The sequence below is a fragment of the Tachysurus fulvidraco genome, chromosome 13 (assembly GCF_022655615.1).
Source record: "Tachysurus fulvidraco isolate hzauxx_2018 chromosome 13, HZAU_PFXX_2.0, whole genome shotgun sequence".
Lineage (NCBI taxonomy): Eukaryota > Metazoa > Chordata > Actinopteri > Siluriformes > Bagridae > Tachysurus > Tachysurus fulvidraco.
In genome coordinates, this window is record NC_062530.1 from 7,667,340 (window position 1) to 7,684,745 (window position 17,406).

The following is a 17,406-nucleotide window of genomic DNA, read 5'->3' on the forward strand; positions in this document are numbered from 1 at the left end:
TATTTAATCAATTACCTAAGAACGCATCTAGTATTCGTATTTAAAAAAAACAACAACTATTTTTCGTTCAAATTGTGTGATGTGAATCATTTCAATCGTTAAATCAACCAATAATATAATGTCTGTCAAAGTTTCTCAGATCTTTACCCTTACCCATTTTTACTGCTTCCAACACTTCAACATTGATAACAATACAAAATAGATTTTCCTACATATTTTTAGTAAAATGAATACAAAAGATTATGCCTTTTTAATAAATAATTTTAGATAATACATTTGTATTACACGGAATGTATTTAAAGTACTAAATATTCCTGCATTTTTTTAGCAGTCATTTACAATATCTAAATGTGTATTTTGCCATCGTAAAATAGATTTCTAGATTAATAACCGTATCATTTCACACATTCCTTAGCACATTTTTTTTATAAAGCCTGTAATGAAGTGAAATAAATGTATTAGAGCAGGAAACGAATCATGAAAAATGTGGTAAATGAAATGGACCAAGTGAATAAAGTAAGACATAACAATAGGGGGCAACCTTTTACTTTAACAGACTACATCACCAGAGAAGGATATACTTTTACACTCATTTAAGCCTGGTTGTTTTTCACAATATACATCAAATACCACAATACTTGTTTATCTTAACCATGACAGATAAACGGCAGTAACTTACTGTATATATGACCTTTGTGAATGGATATTATCACACAGTTTGGATATAATGGGTAGATTTATTCCACATGATTTGTTTAGGAATATTACTACATAAGGTACAGTTATAATGAATAAGCAGTGGAAAATAGTGTAATTATTGTATACTTGTACACCGTACAGGCATAACATTAAACCAACCTGCCTAGTATTGTGTAGGTCCTATTGTGCCATCAAAACAGCTGTGACATTGGGGCGTACAAGCTTTTATTATCGCCATATATCACACAGCACAACCGAGGAGAAGGGTGATACAGCACCCCTGGAGCAGGGAGGGTTGAGGGCTTAATTGCCCAACAGTGGCAGCTTGGCAGTGAACCCTGATCACGTAAACCCTGATCTTCCAATCACCAACTCAGAGCCTTAATCACTTGAGCCACCACTGCCCCAAGTTAGACATGGACTCCTCAGAACCTCTGAAGCTATGCTGTGTGTCTGACTACAAGCTGTTAGCAGTAATGTTAGTGGTGAGTTAGGTCCTCTGTGGATCCAGCACGGACCAGCACGTCACAGATCCTTGATATTTGGGGAATTTGGAGGCCAGGTCAACATCGTGTTCCTCAAACCATTTCTGAACACTTTTTGCAGTGTGGCAGGGAGTATTGTCAGAGGCCACTGACTTTAGGGAATATCACTGCCATGAATTGGTATACTTGGTCCCCATCAGTGTATAAATAGGTGCTATGTGTCAAAGCTTTCCCAAGTTTTCCCACAAGAACATTGCCCAGACCTTCACTCCACCTCCAACCACTTGCCTTCTACACATCGTGCATGCTGGTGTCTATCGATTGCCCTTCATTGGACCACTTTTGGTAGGCACTAACCACTGCAATCCAGGAACAGCGTACAAGATCTGATGTTTTGGAGATGCATCAACCCAGTTCTCTAGCCACAACAATTTGAACAAACAGAATCAAGATAATCTTTAAATATAATCTTTAATCTTTATAAAAAGAAAAAAATGTACTTCAGCAGTCAGTGGTTTTAATGTTATGACTGTTCAGTGTTTGTTGCATAAAACACACATTCGCTGTAGAAAAAGGTTTGAATTTGTTTCTAAATTATTTTTGATCAAATAAAATGTATTTTTATAAGCATTTTTATTATACGTTATTATTTAAAATGATGATTTCATTTCTGTTATAAAATAAAGCAGTACAGATATTAAAAAGCCTTCTTTAAGTAGGGGTCTTAATGTCAGACTAGTAATGTACGTTTCTATTTCCATACCTACTGAAAACATAGTATTTGTCTGTACTGTATGTGTGTAGATTTGCCAGTTGATGTGAGCAGCATCGTAAGTGTTAGTCACACCATGTCTTTTATTCTGTGTCTTTTAGTCTGTGATAGTGATCAACTGCACTGCCTGAATAATTTACCTAGAATTGCGAGTTCCTGAAACCTCACGGCTTTCTTAGCAGCTTGAGAGATCTATTTCCATGTGTCCGTCTGACTGCAGAGTTCAGTCCTTATTATCAAGTCTTACATCAAGTTGATAAATGGCTTTAACAATTGACTTGTAAATAGGTGGATTTACAGTTTTCTGCCCAGTCTCATCTGTTTGATGACAGAGGGCAGCGTTCCTGACTCTTGAGTGGATAAAGATGTGATTTACATAGAGTTAAAAGCCATAAAGGAACTCATTTGCATTTTAAAAGGATTTTTTTTTATTATCCCTGCACGACCTTTAGCACTACGTGTAGCCTATTCTCAGTCTGAACATAAATCATAAATTGGATTTAAGATAGAATATTTTGTCCAAATGTAGAAATCTTAGCTTTTTATTTGATTTTAATAGCAGTCTTTAGCATGTACTGTACCTGGGACAGAAGAAGGAGTGATCTAACACAAAGGTTGTCTGAATGAATAATTCAGGTGCTGGTTGCTAGGATTGTGTCCACGTTGCTCCTCTCGGACATGACAGCTGTGTCCTCGTGGTGTTGGGTTCTCCTCATGCCTGTATTGATTTGCCTAGAGTGGATTTAGTTAATTAGAAAGCAGTATATTATCAGGGGATCCACCTCCACACCCACTCCTCCATTCTCACTTTTTTACCAATGTCCCGGTAGGGCAGAGAAGGAGAAGCACCAAGTCTTTGACTAGTGGACACATTTTACATGGTAGAACAGGACAGAGAAAATATGTAGTAGTTAAACAAAGTAAACAAAAGAAAAAAAATTAAAGGAAGGAACTGTGTTATTTTAGAAGAATACAAAGTTTAGCTTTTTCTGATCTATGGAGCAGTTACTAGATACACACTGTTTGCATGTGTGTCTGTGTGTAAGTGAATAGGACAACTGGGACTCAATGAGAAAGCTTCTGTGAACTGTTCTGCTTTTTACTCCAATACAAGAGGAAGACATTGGGATTTAGGGCAGGTTTGAGCTGGGCTGCTTGGTGAATTGAAATTGTATTTGCCACACACCTGCTAAGGAAGTGTTTTATGAGAGAGATTGTTATTTAGAATACTAGGCTTAACACTTCAAGACTTTTTGCCGCATGTATGGATAAGTGTTTGAACAGTGGAGGATGTTTAAGCGACGGGATTATGTTGAACTCTATGAAAAGGACCAGGCAAAGTGGGCACTGGTGAGGAATGTCAACACAGTCTTCAAACAGACCACTCTACTCCCGGTACGACCACGCTCTGTCTGTGTGTGTGTGTGTGTGTGTGTGTGTGTGTGTGTGTGTGTGTGTGTGTGTGTGTGTGTGTGTGTGTGTGTGTGTGTGCGTATATGTGTGTGTCTTTAAAATTTCAAATACCTGTGTGTATATATATATTTTCTCATAATGTTTTCTTATTTGGTAACATCCCTATATATATATGTGTATATATATGTATATGTTATATATAAGGATGTTACCAAATAAGAAAACATTATTTACAATGAGCAGATAATAAGACAAGATATACCTTTATTCGTTCCACAATGGGGAAATTTCACAATTTCACATTTCACATAAATACACAAATACAAGTATGATTAGAAAGCATAGCATTATTAAGAATTTATTTTGTATAGAAAGCTTCACTGTGAACCTGGTCGAGTCATAACAAAAATTAAGGCAGGGAAAACAACAACCACATACATACATTAATTCATTAACTTATCAATTCAATTATTCGTTCATTCGTTTATTCATTCATGCTTAGTAACTGCCTTGTTTGGGTCATGTTGGATCCACTTACGCTACTAGTGAATTCATTACACATTATAACAGGCAAGAACAGATACAGGATTTTAAAACCAGTCCTACTGTACACACATCTGTAGTTAGGACCAATTATAAATCTCAGTGATATAGCATTCGATGTGACTGAAGATTAATACTGACAGTAATATTGGTACCATTTTGGATTTATACAATAAAAATATTAAGCCATGAAACATTTATTATTTATACTCCATTAGAAACCCTGCACTGTGCTGCACTCTATTAGACCCATTTTAACATAATGCCAAGCAACTATTACACTAAAAGTTTCATTACAGGTTTCAACTTACTTCAGGGAAGAAGCAGGATTAGGAAATGTTTACGTTCACAGCATTTGGCAGACACCGCCTTGCTCAGGGGACCAGCAGCGATTGGGATTTGAACTCACAACCTTCCAATTGGTTGTCCAACACCTTAACCACCACACCCAGGAAACATCCAAATTCAAATGACACATAATCAGGTGCTTACACTGGCAAATCCAGTGAGCCAATCACAGCACTGATGCTCTTAACCCAAGAGGTTCCCAAACTGGAGGGTCATGACCCCAAGTGAGAGATGTTAAATGCGGTTGTGAGAGAATCTTTATTCATCAATATAACAAATTATTGTTTGTAATATCACTCTATCAGGAAGGGATTTGTTTACTACATTTTTTAAAGATAAAGTGTACATGATATTTAAGATGTTTCACTATCCTGACCTGCTGTATTAGCCTAACAATACAGCAAAGAAACAGACAAACCATCTAAATACAACTAGCACAGTGCACCAAATTGCATACTTATTCATACTTATATATATTTAAAAAAATTACTTGTCTAAAAAAAAGGCTTACCTGTCTTCTGGATTTTAAGTACATGCTTTCGAATTACAGTCAGAGCTTTCAATTTCAAACAGCTCATGACAACCATCAAGACGATGGCGTTAAATGTGAAACACGAAACATGTCACAGTAGGAAATGGAAACCTGATGCACAGGGAGAATTTAATGTGAATTTGAGTGGATGACTCCTTTCAATCTCCTAGATGTAAAAAGATATGCAGATCAGTGAACACCGCCGCTTTACTGCCACTGCCACAGTCACATGTTAAGTTTAACCAGTCTCTGCATCACACAAGGTCATATCACATAACCCCAGCATGGATTATTTTACTATAGCAATGTGCCTGCTTTTTATCCCTTATACATTGTTATAAGCAGAAATAGATTCTCCATTCAAACATACCTCCTGTCTTTTTTGTTGTAAAATGCAATCTAAAGGATTTTTTTGGTTTTGTTTATCCTTTTATGTTATACATATTCAAATATTCAATTGTCAGAGTAAGTTACAATAATTATAATAGTCCATTGTCATAATGTCCATTTGGTTTGTGGGTCTAAAAGGTTGCGTTCTTCTTGAGCACTTTTTTAGGAACCCCATTGTGTGTTTGTAGCTTTGTGTGAAAATATCACTGTGTTCTTATACGGTAAAACAGCACTTTGTTAATTACTATTATGTCATAAACATTAATAACACTTCCTGTTCTAGGGGGACTATGTGTGGTTGGACCTGAAGACAGGTCGAGAGTTTGAGGTCCCGATCGGTGCAGTGGTGAAGCTCTGTGACTCAGGGCAAATCCAGGTTCTGGATGATGAGGGCAATGTGAGTTACAGTCGAACATTAACCCACAGTATGACAGTGACTTTTACTCATAACGTATTTTCAACTCTTATGATCTTAATGAAGAAAATTTTGTGATGAGACACATTGCTGAGGGATGTTGATCTGGACTGTCAAATAAAGTGAAACAAAACTAACAAGAACTATAATCTATGAATTATGTATTAAACATCAGTGATCTGGTGGTTCATGACAGTCTATAGACGATGTTTCTGACTGTCTAAGATATAAATTGAAATAAATTGCTTCTGATATTTTAAACGAGTATTTGTTTAGCACGCTAAATCAATGTTTAATGAAGATAATGGTATTATCTTCCTACATTATGCCTGATAAAATGCTGCTGAAGCTCTAAATCTCGTCTTTTTCAGGAACACTGGATCTCCCCCCAACATGCCACCAATATTAAGCCGATGCACCCCACGTCTATCCATGGTGTGGAGGACATGATTCGCCTGGGCGACCTGAACGAGGCTGGAATTTTACGCAACCTGCTCATCCGCTACAGAGAACACCTCATTTATGTACGTGCTCTCTAACTCGTTGTAGAGTATTATAATATTCAGTAAACTGATGTTCTTTATTCTTTTGTTCTTTTGTACTCTGCATGTATTTTATTCTGCTGTGAAGCCTGACTTTCCATATTTATTTAAGGAACAGCTTAGCCAGAACTAATATAGCTAACAAGTGAAAGAAACATCCAGCTAGCAGATTAGCATAAAGGGTAAGGTTTTGTGTTACGTTCTTGTATCTAACATTATTTATTGTTATGTTAATTAACATTAACCTTATCCACCTTAAGGCCCTCAGTACTGGGAGCCATGACGGACATTATAAATGCTTTCTTAAGGATACAAAGCCTGAATGTATCTACACATGCAGCATAGCAGAAGTACGGGAAGAAGCTCAGCTACTGTATAAGACTACAAACACCATTTCCACCTAAACCAAACACAATTCCAACACTAAGCAGCTAAATGAACAGACAAACACTTTTTTTAATTAACCACCAATTAAAAAAAAAAAAAAATTCTGCTGCTTTATTGTCTCTTTAAATAAATACTTATTCTAAGCACAAGAATTATTCAAAGACAGCTTGTAGTTTTTGAGATATACTAATTTTAAATTCATATCATTTTCAAGCAAGATTCTCAAAAATAGCCCTCTGATTATACAGATTAACAAATGCTAAACTTAGCCTTCATATACTGTAAGTAATGCTAATGAAAAAAATTATGTTAGTTTAAATGTTAACAAAAAAAACTGCATTGGCTGATGTTTATTTCACATAAATTAGGAAAAATCTATGTTCATTTTTATGATGGATTTGTGTTTTTTGGAAAATATTAGATTTTTCAGGTTATGATGTTGAAAAAACCCCCACACCAATCAAAATCTTAGTTACTTTATTAAAGCTACTTGTGATGTATTAATGCTGGAGCTAATATAGTCTGCTCATTTTAACTGATGTGTTAACTAAATGTACAGAGTTGGCATGTAATACAAGCTAAATAATCATGTATTATTGTCTAAATCATCAGATACATCATAAATGACCTCAAGCCACATTGAATATCAAACAGACCTGTTCATGAAGTTTACTGTAACACTGTTATCTATATAACAATAGCAGTGATCTTTGAGCCAGTCTTGGTTTCTTCCTCAGCACATAATCTGATTTCACTGTGTGCAGCATCAGACACAGACACCTGGTGTAGCCTCGTAAAGATAGACGTACAAGATACCATAGGTACAAGACAAGATAAATGCTAAATGGTACAAATGGCCAAAATGTTTTTTTTTTCTGATGATACAGATATTATATATTTACATAATGCTAATCTGATAAATTTAAATTCAAAATTTAAAGCGACACATTTCAGTAACTCCTGTGAGTTAGCCTTATGTCCACAGTACAGAAGTATATATGCTAATTTTTGGATGTCCAAAAAAGCAACAGAACTACAAATTTGGCGTGGAGCTAATTCTTATTTCTTAATCGCTGGCTCTTTGTCTGTCCTCTTTAATCACCTCCTGTGGCTGTGTTTTCTTCTCTCTATTCTCTCTTTCTGAGAAGACTAACTGTGGAGGCAGGGTAAGTACAGCGCTGGCCTCACGCATGGCTGCCCTCCGTTTGTGTGTTTGCATTACAACGCTCCATTTCAACACGCCTGTGCCTTCCTGCTGTAATGAGACACCGATACGCTGTCACGCCGATATCTGAAAACTGAGACAGCCATCCTCTCTCCTTCTATTGCTCTCTCCTGTTAGCTGCTGTTCCTCATCATGTGTAATCATCAGTATGGATGTACTCAGCATTATGCAATATTCAGTCATGTATGCTTCATGCATGCTTCACCTTCATGACATATTTAATAGAGAAAGCAAATTAAGATTGCACGGCCCTAATGTCTCATGGGTACGGTTCCTGATATCAGAATGACATCATTTTAAGTTGAAATAATCTATAGACCAACTTGTATTTGTGTTTTTAAGGTTTGGTTTAAACGCATGTAAATCAAGTAACCAGTCAAATACAATACTGATACAATACTGTAAGACCTGAAAGACACAAACATATAATGGCTGGTTGCTATTACCTATGGAAGCTCGTTCCCACCTGTCAGACCCTGGATACGGAAGGATTGGAGACAGACCCATTCGCAGGATAGCTTCAAATGAAAGGGGTTTAATACATAAGGAAAACAAACATAATCCACACTCTAACGTATTAATTAATGAATCCGCTCACATATATACACAAAAGGACAATCACACACAATGGGGAACAGGTGTGGTGATCGGGAGGAGCAGACGAAGGCGGGGCAGCCACGCGACAAAAACAACAACAATAGCACATGGCCAAAAGTCCGCGCTGATCCATGACACCAGCTTGTTTTAAAAAATAATAAAAAATATAATTATAAATCTAAAAAAAAAAAAGGTTTTATCTCCGTATTGCGACTTTATTTCTCAGGATTGTGACTTTGTACCTCAGAATTGTGACTTTATATTTCAAAATTCTGACTTTATTTCTCAGAATTGTGGCTTTATATCTCAGAATTGTGACTTTATTTCTCAGAATTGTGACTTTATTTCTCAGAATTCTGACTTTATATCTCAGAACTGCAAATTTTATATCTCAGAATTGTGACTTTAAATCTCAGATTTCTGATTTTTTTTTCCTTGCAATTCTTCTCAGGACTCTTGAAAGAATGTTACAGAGGAATCGGTTGTGACATGGACGAAACATACCAGATGATGCAGAAGTGCCATATTTTATACACCAACAGCGTCAGGCATCAGAACGTCAACATTATTATTGGTGGAGGCACCAGAAATGTTGGTTGTCTGGGATAATTACAGACAGAGAAACTGTCTGCCAATTAATGAGACTTTTCAATGGACAAAGTGTGGCTCTTCGTTCGCGAGGTTGTCGATGCGTATATAACAGGTGTGGGCCACACTTTGTTTGTCTAAAAGTCTCATTAATTGAAATTTGCCACTTCTGCATCATCTGTTTTGTTTCGTCTATGCCACAACCGATTCCTATGTAACGTTCTTTGAAGAGTCCAAAGGCGTAGCTTTATGTCGTGTGACTCCTCCTATAAAATCACCCTATTTGTGAAACCACAATGAAAATAATATGCTATAATGTTGTGCATGACCATAAAGCAAGATCAAAATGAGTAACTGGGAGAAATTCTGTCAGAATGATGAAATCTATGGTGCATTTCTGAGGAAAAATACAAGAATTGAAAGGAAAAAAGTCAGAATTCTGGTATATAAAGTCACAATTCTGAGAAATAGAGTCAGAATTCTAAAAATAAAGTCGCAATTATGAGATATAAAGTTATCTTTTGTTATTTTTTAAAACAAGGAGGAAACAAGCTTCCATCATTTCCACCACTGTAACAAAATTGTAAAAGTTAAAAAAGTCATTACATTTAAATATACATTTAAATCATATTTATATTTATGCAATACTCAGTCATATTCCCACTTTAATACCAAGCATTCCTGGGTCAGTATACAATAAATCTAAATGCAAAATTAAAACACTTGTAAATACTGTTTATATACATATTATAATCATTGCTGTCAAGCTAGATATCTTGCTAACAACTTATCTATTAATTGCAATTGCAAACGCTGGTTTTAATTATTATACAAACCAGTTCACCCATTGAATGCTAGTTTGCTAGTTCAAAGGTTTATATAATACATTAATATAGTTTACTTAATGACTTCTGACTTATAACTCATAACATTAGTGATAACTAGAGACTGGAGGAAGGTGACAATGCATGGACAACATATTCAGCCCACTTTATATCCATATCTTTTTAGATATAATAAATATATATAAATGTGAAATTAGACAGACGAATGTGATTCAGTGGCTGTGAGAAGAACCAGACATCATTAGATATCAGATATATCATGTGAATAGAGTATGGATTCACACACAAATTAAAGCATCGATTTCTTAGTATTGATTTAAATCATTCTACTTTCCTCTTGTTTAGACATACACAGGGTCAATACTGGTGGCAGTGAACCCATACCAGCTGCTGCCTATCTATACAGCTGACCAGATTCGCCTCTACACCAACAAGAAGATAGGAGAGATGCCCCCTCACATCTTTGCTATTGCTGACAACTGTTATTTTAACATGCAGAGGAATAACAAGGACCAGTGCTGCATCATCAGGTCAGATATGATTCTGTAGCTGTGGCTTGTGACCAGAAATTTCATTGTGACATAAATAACAACATAATATGAAAGTGATGTGACATACAGCTAAGTATGGTGACCCATACTCAGAATTCACTCTCTGCATTTGACCCATCCAAAGTGCGCACACACACACACCGTGAACACACACCCGGAGCAGTGGGCAGCCATTTATGCTGCGGTGCCCGGGGAGAAGTTGAGGCGTTCGGTGCCTTGCTCAAGGGCACCTCAGTCGTGGCCGGCCCGAGACTCGAACCCACAACCTTAGGATTACGAGTCTGACGCTCTAACCATTAGGCCACAACTTGCCCCTAAACCACGACTTGCCCCTATATAACACTGTCACACTTGAATTATGCTATGGGCTACTATGTAGTGAATGTTTAGTGTAGCTCAGTAAAAGGCATTTAAGGATCAGCAAAATAGAGTCATCAAGCATACAGTTTCTGAAAAATTTCTAGCCCAACTACATCAAACAAACATCCTCTAACTAGTGCAAAACATTTGAAAAAAAGGAGACTTTTTTCTTCACAGCCTTTTTGTAGGAAACAAGGTCCCCATTGTCCACACCTATTTCTAATGTACAAACTTTATCTGCTACCTTTTCCTCCTCTATTTTTGCAACATATTAAAAATAGAAATGGTTTTGTACATCATGGACACAATACATGCCCTTACAGTACAGTTTGCCATTGCACAAATCGTTTGTTATTAAACAAGATCTCTGATCGTATTTTTTACTAGCTCATGATTCTGTACCTACTGTACCTTGTCATTATCCCTCCTGTCCTCTGGTCCTTCTCTGAGCATGGGGCATCATTAGGAGTGTTCCTGTAGGAGAGTGCTTGTATTAGTGCTCGCTGCAGTCCCAGTTTCTACAACTCAGTGAAATTTTAACTCAAATGGCGACAGGAACATTCTGACCAATGATTATGCAACAAAATCCAGAATAGTGGAAAGAAAGTTCTGCAATTCCCTTTTTACTCCAAAAGTAGTCGATCAGCCAAGACATGTTTGGTGTTTGGTGTCATGTTTGCTCATATTTCACACTTTAAACCTACCCTTCAGTCATATGTAGTACACACACACACACACACACACACACATATATATATATATATATATATATATATATATATATATATATATATATATATATATATATATATATATATATATTTATATGTGTGTGTGTGTATTATGAGGGTAGCCATGTGGGCCAATTCATTTTATTCATATATTCTCACCAAAAGAACCATACTGAACTGGACTTTCCTTGTTGGAACTCTGAACCTTGTTTGAATGTTAGGCTTTTAGCTCCAGTGCCAATGAATAAGCAAACTTTGGACAGGAATTGATACAATCCTCTTGACCGATCAACAAAATATTTGGATATTTTGATTTTAAAAGTTGTTTAAAATGTGTACGTTTAATTTGGCAGTGGTGAGTCTGGAGCAGGAAAGACGGAGAGCACAAAGTTGATCTTGCAGTTTCTGGCTGCCATCAGTGGGCAGCATTCCTGGATCGAACAGCAGGTGTTAGAAGCCAACCCTATCCTGGAGGGTGAGAAAAAAAACAATGCTGCAATCTTTGTTAGCATATTACTGTCTGCCACATTTGGATGTGTTTTTCTCCCCAAACAGACCTGGTTAACACATTAAAATATAGAATAAGTAATAAATACTTTGGAAGTCAGACTTAAAGAGCTGTTACTTATAGGAATATGAAGCACATTCAAGCAGAATTCAATGATCACAATTCTATTTCAACAGCTTTTGGGAATGCCAAGACCATTCGTAATGACAACTCAAGCCGATTTGGGAAGTACATTGATATCCATTTCAACAAGAGAGGAGCAATAGAAGGAGCCAAAATTGAGCAATACCTGCTGGAGAAGTCCCGAGTGTGTAGACAGGTACAAAAGTCCTCACTCTAATATACTAAATGTGAGTTGTGTATTTAATTCTGTATTTAATCCATATATGGAAAACGGAGCGATTCTGAAATGAAGTCTGAGATTTAGCCAAACATGAGAGTTGGGGTGTGTGTGGGGATGTGTTGGGGTGTGTGTGGGGTGTGTGTGGGGTGGTCTCTGGCCACTTATTTCAAATGCATTAACCAAAATATTTGAGTATCTGAAAAAACCGTTAGCTCTTGAAGAACAATCATAAACCTACACAGGGCAATATACTGTATCTCTTCTGGGGTCTCTAAAAAATAAAATTTAAAATGAAATTTAAAAAATATAAATATGTTATGGCCATGGTGAAAGACATTCTACTTTTAAAGATACCGCCATAGTTTACTGTCACATGAGATAGAAAGCTTGTCAGAATTTTCCACAAGGCATCTGGCTCTATTGAGACCAAGTTTAATCCTGATCTCTGGAGTTTTGCATAAATAAGTCCACAGTTTTAATTATTTTCTGCTTAATCTATTCCAGTTCAGTTGCTGATTGTTTCTTTTCTCTTTTCACCAGGCCAAGGATGAGAGGAACTACCATATTTTTTATTGTATGTTAAAAGGCATGACTCCAGACCAGAAGAAGAAACTTGGCCTGGGCAAAGCAACAGATTACACCTACCTCACTATTGTAAGTCAAGATTACTGGTGCTATCTGCTATTCCTGCTACCTCATTCTCACTAAACAAACAAACCTTGTGTTAATCACACTATTTAATCACCCAGATGAGGATGGTTCCTCTTAATGTTTCTTCCTAACATTGTCTCATAGAGTTTTAGCTTGACACTGTCGCTGGCTTGCTCCTTAGGGACAAATAAAAATAAATTCAAATGTTCTTACACCACTGGACTTTTCCCATGTTCCTCTAGTAAAGAGTACAATCTGCTGAACACATGGGTTTATCTGCACCAAAGGTCCTTAAAGATTTGCAATCCACTGCGGGGGTTCATCTGCCCTAAAAACTGCATCTAGCGCGAAATCCTCCATATTTTTCCTTTCAGTCAACGCACTGATTAGTGTGATATAAACTTTAAAATGAAAAAAGAAGCTAATAATATTTATATCTGATGTATCTTTCATCAACTCTGAGTTAAATCTGAATGTGGTGCCACAACTTGGGTGGACATTTGGTTAGACCCGCCTCCCATGATAGCAAGAACAGGCTATTGATATATATATATAAAAAAAAATGACTTGACGACTTTGAAGACAGTTTGTTCTCTGTTTCTATACTCTGTCCTTCAGGGAAAGTGCACAGTGTGTGATGGTCGTGATGACCAGAAGGAGTATTCCAACATCTGCTCAGCCATGAAAGTACTACTGTTTACAGACACAGAGAACTGGGAGATCTCAAAACTGCTGGCCTCTATTCTTCATATGGGCAACCTCAGATATGAAGGTGAGACACACACACACACACACACACACACACACACACACACACACACACACACACACACACACACACACACACACACACACAAACACACACACACACACCTATGGGAAGGAACAAATCTAAAGTTCTTTAGACAAAATGATAGATCTTAAGATCTAGGATCCGAACAGATATGACAATATGATTAATGTTGTGTTATTATTGCTTATGTAAAGCAGTAGCACATCAAGCTGTAGAAATGCTAAGAAAAGGATTGTTGACCTAGGTACAGTGTGCTAACCGCAGCATCCCACCTTTATCTGATCAAATGGTAAAGAATTGTATATTAGCATATACATTTAATTTCCAGCATTTAGTAGACCCAGTTATCCAGGAAAACTTTATTTTTTTTTTACCTCATTTTATACAACTGAGCAATTGCGGGTTACTTACCTTGCTCGATGGCCCAGCAGTGGCAGCCTGGTGGGAATTGAACTCATGAAAACATGCGATTTATAATAAATTGTACATCTGTTATTGTACAAAAGTGCCAGACTTTTTGGAATTTAGCTTGTGTTGTTAGAAACGGCTACTTGCAAAATACTTCATTTCTAAGATGAATTGTACTGTAAATGTTCATGTCTGTGTTCCAATTAGAATACTGCTCACTAAGAACTTTGCCTAAATAGTAAGGTCACAATTATAGTGTACTGATCTCTGTCAATCAGAGAGATTCAGAGCAGCCATATCTCCCACCCCAAACATGTTACTACCTAAGTATAACAAAAACAAAAGTAATCCTTAATTGGAGGTTAATAAAGAATCAATAATGTTCATATGTTTCATTACGATGCATTGATACAAGGGTAGAATTCTAAACACAGATATGATGATTAATAAACTCACTTTTTATAGAGATTGTTACTGAAAACAGAAACTTATATGTTAAATTTAACATTTTTTTCAAACCCAGCCCGCACATATGACAACCTGGATGCATGTGAGGTAGTACGTTCTGTTGAGCTTTCCATTGCTGCAAAGCTGTTAGAGGTAAGTTTTATATTTATTGCATTAGATATGAAAAGATAAGCCAAATTTATCCAATGATTTTTTATCACTGTATCAGATTTTTTTTTTATTATTCTCTGGTTTCTACAAGTTCTACAAGGTGTGTGTGTGTGTGTGTGTGTGTGTGTGTGTGTGTGTGTGTGTGTGTGTGTGTGTGTGTGTGTGTGTGTGTGTGTGTGTGTGTGTGTGTGTGTGTAAAGTTTGCCGTTTGCTAGGCTGTTGTTAGTGTAGTAGTAGGATTAAGAGAGGTTGTGTAAGTAACACTAGGAACATGAGGATAAGGACTGGAACATGAGGACAAGAGGTGTGTTTAAGTGCCATTTATTGACAGCGAAGTAATCATACACTTCACTCAACCTGGTTAGACTTTGTTCAACGAAGTAGTAAAAAGCAAATTTTATATACTGTTTGTCTTGTGTGATTTGTGTATTTTTTTACTTTTACAAACAGGTTGACGGGAAGGACTTAATGAACTGCCTGACCAGTCGCACCATCATCACTCGGGGAGAGACAGTGTCCACGCCTCTGAGCATGGAGCAAGCCTTGGATGTTCGAGATGCTTTTGTGAAGGTGAATTGAGGGCATTTGGAGGCTCAGTGGTTAAAGACTTGTGTGTTACTATGCAGAAGGTTGGGGGTTCAATCCCTCAAGTAATTAAGTAATGCTCTTAACGCTATCTGCTCCAGTGGTGCTGTATCATGGCTGACCCGGCACTGCTTCACAAGCTGGGATACATGCAAAAATAATTTTACTCTGCTGTAATGTGTATGTAACAAATGAGGACCTCTTCTGTGTGTATGCTAAATTTTTCTCTTTTATAGGGAATATATGGACGTCTATTTGTATGGATCGTTGAGAAGATTAACGCAGCCATCTACAAACCTCCGTCTCACAAGCCTAAAGCGGTACGCAGGTCCATTGGCCTGCTGGACATTTTTGGCTTTGAGAATTTTACAGTAAACAGGTAGTTAGTGGCACACAATGCAAATTTCTAATAGTATTGATAACAATTCAATAGCAATGTTATAGCAGCCAGGGATAACCAAAGCGGGTCATATGACAGACATTTGTTTCCACTGTAGCTTCGAGCAGCTTTGCATCAACTTTGCCAATGAAAGCCTACAACAGTTCTTTGTGCAACACGTCTTCAAACTGGAGCAGGAGGAATACAACCTGGAGAACATCAACTGGCAGCACATCGAGTTCACTGACAACCAGGACGCACTGGATATGATCGCTATCAAACCCATGAACATCATCTCACTCATCGACGAGGAGAGCAAGTTTCCCAAGGTGAGACAAACAGAGAAAAAGACACAAAAGGGAAACAAACAAAAGAAAAGAAATACATAAGAACTAAATGGAGTGAAAGAGAAAAATGTTTACAATTGTTTTAATTGATATACAGGGCACAGACACCACCATGCTGAACAAACTAAACTCTCAACACAAGCTCAACACCAACTACATCCCACCCAAGAACAGCTACGAGACGCAGTTCGGCATCCAGCACTTTGCTGGCATCGTCTTTTATGAGACCAGAGGTAAGGAACAGAGGAGTCAAACTGCTCAGCACCCTACACGCAAACAAGCATATTCATTTAATATTACACTGAAACAATACTTAAGTCATGTGATGTGTAACTGCTGGGTCTAATCTCCCTCATAAGCAACATAAGTTCATTACTCAAGTACAAATCCATACACACATGTAGACATATAACTACAAGAGAAAACCTGTGCAAATTCATTTTTTTACAATTTGTCCCAGTAACTATGTCAAACCTCTCTACCACAATGATTAATTTAACTTGTTTAAAACTTGTGGTGAAAGATAAATATTGCTGTGTGCAGGTTTTCTAGAAAAGAACAGAGACACTCTTCATGGTGACATCATTCAGCTGGTTCACTCGTCCAAGAACAAGTTCATCAAGCAGATCTTTCACGCTGATGTTGCCATGGTAATGACATCTATCTATCTATCTATCTATCTATCTATCTATCTATCTATCTATCTATCTATCTATCTATCTATCTATCTATCTATCTATCTGCCTGCTTGTCTGTCTGCCTGACTAACTGTCTGTCTCTCTATCTGTCTGTCTTCCTGGTTATCTATCTGTCTGTCTGTCTGTCAGTCTGTCTGTCTAAATGTCTGTCTCTCTAACTGTCTGTCTTCCTGGTTATCTATCTATCTATCTATCTATCTATCTATCTATCTATCTATCTATCTATCTATCTATCTATCTATCTATCTATCTATCTATCTATCTATCTATCTATCTGCCTGCTTGTCTGTCTGCCTGACTAACTGTCTGTCTCTCTATCTGTCTGTCTTCCTGGTTATCTATCTGTCTGTCTGTCTGTCAGTCTGTCTGTCTAAATGTCTGTCTCTCTAACTGTCTGTCTTCCTGGTTATCTATCTATCTATCTATCTATCTATCGATCTATCTATCTATCTATCTATCTATCTATCTATCTATCTATCTATCTATCTGTCTGTCTGTCTGTCTGTCTGTCTGTCTGTCTGTCTGTCTGTCTATCTATCTATCTATCTATCTATCTATCTATCTATCTATCTATCTATCTATCTATCTATCTATCTATCTATCTATCTCTTGACATGTGTCTGCATCTTAAACACCTTCAACATCACACAATA

At 37.0% G+C, this 17,406-nt stretch overlaps 1 protein-coding gene across 1 annotated transcript in view; it reads left to right on the forward strand.

Annotated features, from left to right (window-relative positions):
• The window catches only part of myo7aa (myosin VIIAa), a 48,485-nt gene that overhangs the window by 4,573 nt on the left and 26,506 nt on the right, over window positions 1–17,406 (forward strand). The window contains exons 3-15 of the mRNA XM_047822642.1: window positions 5,466–5,579; window positions 5,969–6,121; window positions 10,127–10,311; window positions 11,777–11,898; window positions 12,108–12,250; window positions 12,815–12,928; window positions 13,544–13,697; window positions 14,650–14,726; window positions 15,195–15,314; window positions 15,566–15,708; window positions 15,827–16,037; window positions 16,153–16,288; window positions 16,599–16,705. Of these exons, the coding sequence (XP_047678598.1) occupies window positions 5,466–5,579; window positions 5,969–6,121; window positions 10,127–10,311; window positions 11,777–11,898; window positions 12,108–12,250; window positions 12,815–12,928; window positions 13,544–13,697; window positions 14,650–14,726; window positions 15,195–15,314; window positions 15,566–15,708; window positions 15,827–16,037; window positions 16,153–16,288; window positions 16,599–16,705 (1,779 nt within the window). The remainder of the gene's footprint in view (window positions 1–5,465; window positions 5,580–5,968; window positions 6,122–10,126; window positions 10,312–11,776; window positions 11,899–12,107; window positions 12,251–12,814; window positions 12,929–13,543; window positions 13,698–14,649; window positions 14,727–15,194; window positions 15,315–15,565; window positions 15,709–15,826; window positions 16,038–16,152; window positions 16,289–16,598; window positions 16,706–17,406) is intronic.